Source organism: Olea europaea, unplaced genomic scaffold (genome assembly GCF_002742605.1).
Source record: "Olea europaea var. sylvestris unplaced genomic scaffold, O_europaea_v1 scaffold2483, whole genome shotgun sequence".
In the NCBI taxonomy this organism is placed as follows: Eukaryota; Viridiplantae; Streptophyta; class Magnoliopsida; order Lamiales; family Oleaceae; genus Olea; species Olea europaea.
In genome coordinates this window covers 32,465-40,657 of record NW_019243053.1, presented here as the reverse complement: position 1 = coordinate 40,657, position 8,193 = coordinate 32,465, and the positions used below count along the sequence as shown (strand labels likewise).

Sequence of the window (8,193 nt, the reverse complement as noted above, 5' to 3'; positions counted from 1 at the left end):
AAATTGCTACACCAATTGAATGAATTGACACTTAAGGACATGTCTGCAATTTTACTAGAATAAAATCCAAACATTGGACAAGAACAAATACCCAACTTGTCCAAATTAACAGTTGATTTTAGAGACGTGTGGGACGTCCAGGCGCCCCCCTATTGGGGGTCGTCTGACAGTGACAGGTGACCCCCCAATAGGGGGCGCCAAATAGGCGCCTAGACGTCCAGGGGCCTGGACGTCCAGCACATCTCATCAAGAATAAAATTGGACGTCCAGTTTTATTCTTGATTTTAACCACGTAATAATTCAGCCATCCTTGTTTAATCGATGTTAGTTTTGAGGAGAGTGATCGATGGTTAAAGAAAATGAGAGTCGTGTTATAAATTTGTAACAAAATGAAGTTCAATGACCAAAATAAGGCATACCCAGAAGTCGTACATAAAAATACATAAATCAAATTTCCCTATGTCCCTTTCTGATCTTCACCACTAAAAGTCAATTCATTTTTTGTCCGCATATTTTATGAAATCTACAAATATTACTTATTTATAAACACTTCGAAACAAATCAATAATGGCATGTCTTGCTGCCCTTGTAGTAATTAAATTATTAGTTGAGTGGTGAGCCCATCTTACCCAATTTCGACACGTTACACTGCTTTTGGACCTCATTGTGACCATCAGTCACGATGGATAACCAAACTCTAGACCATTTTGGATAAATAAGCAAATACCTTTTAGGTTTATATATCCACTGTGATCCCCACACCACTATCCGAGTATGGAAGTCCAAGACATTTTTGATTTTACTACTATCAAGATCGAACGGCTCAGATTTTATTCTGGCTCGCCCCGGCGCACTTGATTCTGCCCTTCCTCGTCTTCACCCCTCTTCACACGCTTTGCACCGATTGGAACCCCAAATATCATCGGAATAATTTCCTCCTCCTCATCCGCCGCCTTCACTACGTCGTCGCATCCTTTTTCAACCGGCATGAAATCCAAAGCTGTTACCTCCGTCGACATTTCTGAACTATGATTGGACATGAGAGTGCATACATTGCTGCACAAGCTCCTCAAACGATCCAATTCTTGACTCAATTGTGAATTTTCTTGTCTCAACCTTTCATTTTCTTCTCTAATATCTGCTGCAGTTGTGCCAGCGCGTAGCGCCGTCGTAGCTGCGGCTGGCGATGAGTTGGAAGAGAGTACTTGTTCATCTTCAGAGTTCGCCGGAGAACCTACTATCAAGGCTGCCATCGCCACTGCCTGTGAGTTAGCTGCGATTGCCGTCGCTGTCCCCGCTGTTGCTGCTGCACCGGTTGAGACTTTCCGTCGTTGAATATCTTTTAGGAGTCCCTTGTCGCCCTTTCTAAAGCATTCGTGTACAAATTCCCACCGATCCGGTCCTACTTTCTTGAATCCCTGCAAATTCACCCCGATTAATTATGGTTAAAACCTACAGAACAAAAAAACAATAAAAAGACTAAAATTGTTTTCATTGCATGATAAATAATGTAATTACAAAATTCACATATAATTGCTTCTTTCTTTCCTTTTTTTTTGAGAGACTTACATAGGTGTTGAGTTGACGAACAAAGCTCGAGAAGTTGTTGTGTTTGAAATATTTAGGCAGTAAATCTCTGGCGAATTCAGCCGGCCGCCACACTATGAACGCCGTACCATCTTCATTCCAAGAGATCAACTCATCGACGCTCGGATCGTCCACCAGTTGAAAGGTTTTCGTCAAAAACGGCGTAGGAGCAGACCTCTGTGACTCTCCTACTCCACCGCCCCCTGCCGCCGTCGACTCTCCTGTCTGCTCTACCGACATGCCACGTTTCAAACAGATCCAGACCCTAAAAATCCAAATAATAAATAGGTAAAAATCCAAAAATTTCAGCTTTTTTATTCGCTTCAGAACTGATTAACCGTTTACCAGCATTTTTAGACGTTACGAATTTGTCCTTAATTCCATTAAATACGCATGAAGAACAAGAAGAAAACTGAAACACTTAATAATTGAATTGTTCGAACGAAAACAAATCTGAAAATAATCTCTCTACTTACCGGTGCTTGGAAACTGCTAGCCCCGCTTTAATTTCTTCGAACTAAAAATCCAATACACTTCAATAGCCAAACCAACGCATGAAAGCTGAAGATACAACACGAACCGCAGGTGCAGCCGTGTAGTAGTTTGTTTCTAGAAGTTTCGTGGTGGAAGAGGAAGATAGGAAAGCGAGTTAATGATTGAAGAATGTTTCGTGAGTTCGAGAAGGGGTAAATGGGTCGGGTCGAACCCATCCGATATTGATTTAATGGTCCTTCTCTACAGTCTTCTTTTCCAGAACTTTCTTGCGAGACTCACGAGAATAAGGGTGCGTTTGGCGAAATTCCTTTTCTTTTTTTTTTCTTTTTTTGTTTCATTTTGCCCGTTTTGCTAGATCTTCTGGAATATTTAAAATAATTAAGTCTTGACAATAACGATATATCGTGCTGTTTTAATTTATTTCTCGATTTTTTCTTTCAATCATGTTACTTTTATGAACAAAAATTTATATTTAAAAAAAAAAAAAGTTGAACCCCAATCTTGAGGATTCCCATCGTCCCGTCCCTAGAACTTTGTGAGGGAGGTAAATTTAGGGATGTGCCCCAACAGGCTAGAAAACAAGAGCTGCTTGTACACTGCGTTTATAAAGAGTCCAGTTTCATGTTTCAGGAATCGAACTCCCACACTGCGGCTGTCAACAAGTGGTGAGATAACCTCACTTCTGTCCTTTGCACCATTGAACTATGCCCCGAGGCAACCAAAAAAAAAAAGAATATATTTACTTAGACGAGATATGTCCAAATCATTGAAATTATATAACAATAACAAAGTAAAATCAGTTAGATTGTCACTAACAACACATAAGTGCTTGTTTGAATTAATTTTTAAAAGAAGTTAAATTTACTTACGTGTTTATAAACAAAACATTTCAGTTAAAGTTACTTTTTTTTTTTTTTTTTTTACTTCTTTTAAGTTTAAGATAAGATGTACTTTTTTTAATGTGGTCGGAAATTATTGCACACGTGTCAAAAAACTTGCGGGAGTTTGTTCTCACGTATAGATAAGGATGTTGACGTGTTCCTCCAAACAACCTTTTGGTGGACAGGAAGAATTGGAGGAAAGAAATTTTCTCACGTACCATTAGACAATTTGTACACTAATTTTATTTATATTTTTTCCATCAAAATGCTTTAATGTGTGAAGTGTTTATTGATGATATTCTTCTCTATTAAAAAATAAAAAATAAAAAGAATACAGCGTATCATTTACAATTTACAATGTAAACAAGAACATAATTTTAGGATATGTGTCATTTATTTTTGACACTTCTAAGTCCTTCAAGAATTTTCAATTGTAGGAGGCTAGGGCATGTCCCTTCATTTGTTCAATTCTCCATTTTTTTTCCCTCTCTTCAAGAAGGAATTGTGTTTATATTCGAAGAGGCCATTGTAACATTCTAGGTTGTGGAAAAAATATAACCTGGCCTCAAAAGCCGAGACAAATAAAAAGCCCACAAAAGAACAAGAAAATGGAACACCTCAACCACTCTGAGGCTTATGCCCTGTAGTGCCTTGGTAAGTCGAGGCTTAAAAATGGCACTCAAGATGCAAACTTTTGCTCATTTATTATCAATAGGTTTAGTAGGACTCAAAGCTTACAATCTGATAGAAGCTTTGCCAAACATACGGAAATGCTCAACATACAGATGCATGACAACGAACTAAGAGCCTTCTTTTGGAGCCCCAGGCTACCACCAACGCTAAGCCTAACGTCCAAATTATTGTAGATGATGCTAAGTGCTCGCACGGAGCTGCTTAGTGATTTGGAAGGCGACCAACTCTTCTACATTCAAGCATGTGTAATTGACATAGAAGCAGCTAGTAAAGTTCCGATAATTTCATTTGCGGCTGAGATGATAGAGCATTATCCTAACACTTGTGAGCAAAAGAAAGTCGAAAGTCTTGTGAGAGAATTGCGTGATCAATCAATTGTTTGAAACTCTCAGTCATGTTGTTATGTAAATTAGTTATTGATATCTTCCAAAAATATAGGTATCAAAATTCAATTCTTGAAATGAAGAAAATAATTATCCAAGTTATTATACCAATTTAGGCTATTTCTAATTTTCAATACGTTATATCGAGTTAGATCATTAGCTTTGCTTGTGCCCAGGTTAGACTTGGACCAATTGATCCACAAGATTTTGTAATTTTGTTCTTGAAATAAAGAATATGGTCTTCTTTTAGCAGCCAAGAATGCGTTCATTAGTTTTAGTGAAAATTATACCATACCCTGCTTTTAAAGATTCATTTTCAAAAATAAAATTTGAAAGTTTTTTTATACAAAAGTCAAATCATAAATTAATTTTTTAATTAATAATATTATAAAATGAAATTAATCTATCTACTCAACCCATCCGCCCCTTAAACCCTAAAAATTTTGGGGAGACAGTGGAGGTGGTTGCTACAGGCGTTGTTGATGCAATTGTGGTTGTCGTGGTCACGTTGTTACAAGTGTAGATTTATTCGAATTAACTTTTTTTCAAATCAAATATTTCTAATTAATTGCAAGTTATAAAAAGAGTCCAATATTGATATATCAAAACTCGTTCTATCAACATATAATTATTTGATACAATAAAGAATTTAAAACCTATTTCACTATAGTCCTTACACTTCCAAAATTATATTAAAAAGCATCTAGAACAAATAATTTCATTAAATAAAATTTTGAGGCATTACACTATTAGTTTTTCAAAATTCAGCTTGAAAAAGAAAAGAAAAGAAATATTAACCTTTTACAGTATTACAGAATTTTGTGCCTTCTTTCGTTATATTTTGCAATTTAGGGGTCTCAATGCAAATTTCATGTCTAGATAAAATCTTGGGCGTATAAAATGTACATCAGTTACTAAAGATTGCACTCCCCTATAAGAGATACTTGGTATTGTCCTACATGGTGCGACTGAGTTTCTCTTTCTTTGCACCTCAAGTCCCGAGGCGACAGGCCATTTAATGAGGTGTTTGTTCTTTATTAGACGATCGTACCATGTAGGACAGTGTGACCGTCCTATCCAAGTATCTCTCCTATATTGGAGTCCTCTTTAAATTACCTTGATATTGTTCCTAATAGTTCAATTAGATTTTCAGCCAATCGTACAAGTTCTATTTTGATGAATAATTTTTAATATTTATCTTACTCTTGTTCAAGCTCCATTTTAATGAAAAAATGACAAATTTTAGGTTTACATATAATATTATTTTATTAAATAATGTGTAATAAAAAAATGTAATAGAAAAATGCATTATATTAGAATGGAGCCTGATTGAATAGTTAACAAGAGAGATGCCTGCTTTAGCGGCAAACAGGGTGCTACCGTTAAATTTAGTTTTAATCATGTTAAGAATTGATAATCACAATTCTAATAAATTAATAGAAACGAATTCATACCCGTGGAAGCCATTGTTGATATTAATAATAGTTGTAATAGCAGTCAAGATCTTCCCCTCCTTGCTCCTCACAAAGTATTAGCTATCAATGGGGCAAACCAATAAAAACATCTGGAGAGGAGAGGGGACCTAACCTTTATATAGGAAATAATTTGAGTCGTCCCATTACGACTAGAATTCTAATTAGGGTTTATTTTCGGCCCACATACTTTAAATTACCACATCAAATTAATTACAACCCGTAATTTGTAAAAAGGCCCAATTGATCACTTCATAAATTTGGCCCAAACACAATATCATTATGAGCCATACATCTAACCCGTAAAATTTGCAATCGAATGTGAAGCCCACATATGGATCATTAATTATTCCAACATTCTCCCACTTGGGCAAGCATTTGATTGTCATAACAAAGTTTTAACACCCGGATTAGACTACATAGGTGACCACAAAGTATAACTCTAATGATGACACTTTACGTAATATGATTCGGTCCAACAAAAATATTAACACCGAATATGGAAATCATTACACCAATTAAGCGATGTAAGACCATCCCACAGCTACAAACGTCAACATCCTTATTGACATGGATCCCCATCCTCCAACCAATGTGGTAGTATGTGGTATGAACTTAACACCAAATGTGATAAAAAACTGTGCTAACTCATATTGGTCCTCATAATGCTTCGAATCAAAATGAAGCCAAATGTCCCCAAAAGAGACTCATCTTATGTCTTTATACGTCATATTTCAAGATATCAATAATATAAAAAGACATAAGTCAAATGCATGCTTAAAATAGTTCATGGACAGGGGAAAAATTATTTTATTATCAGAAGGGGCTGTACCCGAAAACATATGGGTTGCCTACGTACCCTGTAAAGTGATCAAACCTAAAACGTAGTTATTTACATACTCACTAACCAAAAAATCAAATGTTTCCACAATGCCCATATTAGTGACATGTGTTTTAAAGACTTTTGGGGCGAGTCCCTTAGTTAAGGGATTTGCAACCATCGCCATTGTATTGATATGCTCTATTTTCGTCTTCTCTTCTTTGACTCTGTCTCTAACAACCAAATATTTGATGTCAATGTGTTTTGATCCACCAGAACTTTTATTATTCTTTGAAAAGAATACTGCTGCACTGTTATCACAGTAGATGGTGATCGGTCTTGAGATGAAATCAACAACTTTCAAGTCAAAGATGAAATTTCTTAACCAAACGGCTTGGACTGTAGCCCCATAACATGCCACAAATTTAGCTTGCATAGTAGAAGATGCCACTAAAGTCTGTTTAGCACTTTTCCAAGAAATGACACCACAAGCTAATGTAAAAATATAACCTGAGGTTGATTTCAAATCATCTTGACATCCAACAAAATCTGAATCTGAATATCCTACCACCTCAAGATGATTTGCATGCTGGAATGTAAGCATATAACCTTCAGTTTTCTTCAAATATCTCATAACTTTCTTAACTATTTTTCAATACTCTTGTCTTGGATTAGACTGAAATCTGCTAAGGACACTTACTGCATAGGCTATATCTGGTCTAGTGCAAACTTGAGCATACATCAAGCTTCCCACAGCACTAGCATATGGAATCATCTTCATAGATTCCCTTTTTTGCTCATTTCTTGGACATTGAGTTTTGTTAAATTTATCTCTGTTCACGAAATAATTCTTTCGATTTAAAACTATCGCAAGTGTATAGTTCGTAACAAGTAATAAAGTGGATTTTAAAAAGTCCGAATATCGTCCCTCGGAGATTGAGTAGTTCAGTTTTATATAATCTAGCCTTAACCGAATCTAATAGAGTGAAAATATGGTCTAAATGCAAAAAGCCCTAATTTCAATTAAAAACCCTAATTTCACTAAAAACCCTAATTTCTATTGAAAACCCTAATTTCGAAATTTCTCTAATTTAACAACTCAAACACTCAAGTAAATGAAATTATGCAAATTCAAAAGCTAATTTATGGAAATTAATCAAATTAAAGTCACTAGAATCACGAATCCCCAATTGAAGTTATAAAAATCCTAATTTCATAAAATTAATGATTCGATGAAAATTTGCCAATTCAATGTTCATAATTCTATCCAATATACTCTCTTGATATATATTAGACCTATTCTTGCACACCACTAGCCTATATCTTTATGGATGATGCAAACATACAAGAATGCATGTAGTTTTGTGAACAATTTAAGAATTGCATAAAGTATAGGGGTATATATCTATCTCCTATCGGACCCTATGTTAATTTACACCTTATCAAACCTATTCCACTTCTCTCGAATGTAAGAAATAAGTCATCAACACTCACACAATCATTGGCCACCAATTGCGGAAGAAAATTAATGCATGTAAACCAATCAAATTATCCAAACGAGTCTTTTTATTAAATTCATGAAATATGGAATCAAAATAACAAACAACGGCTCATCGATCATCTAGTAATTGAAAACCTAGCCTAGAAGATTCATAATTACAGAAAAAATGAAATTAATAAATAGAAAGAATAGCACCCGTATGAAAATTCCTTGAATTCTTGAATAAAACCTTGAAAACCCACTTGAATTCTTGTGAAATCGGCTTCAAGTTCGTGTTCTTTGCCTCCAAAAGTTGTATTTTTCTTCTCCCTGGACGTTTTTCCCTATTTCTGATGAATTTTGGCTTTTATACCATGTCCTC

General features: G+C 35.4%; 1 protein-coding gene across 1 annotated transcript; it reads right to left on the bottom strand.

Moving 5' to 3' along the window:
• Window positions 1-424: 424 nt before the first annotated feature.
• On the bottom strand, window positions 425-2,394 carry LOC111382372 (heat stress transcription factor B-2b-like). Its single transcript, XM_023006317.1, has 3 exons — window positions 2,064-2,394; window positions 1,570-1,852; window positions 425-1,418 (listed from the first exon to the last, which is right to left on the bottom strand). The coding sequence occupies exons 2-3, from the start codon at window positions 1,825-1,827 to the stop codon at window positions 831-833; spliced, it is 846 nt and encodes a 281-aa protein (XP_022862085.1). The 5' UTR covers window positions 1,828-1,852; window positions 2,064-2,394; the 3' UTR covers window positions 425-830.
• Window positions 2,395-8,193: the final 5,799 nt, after the last annotated feature.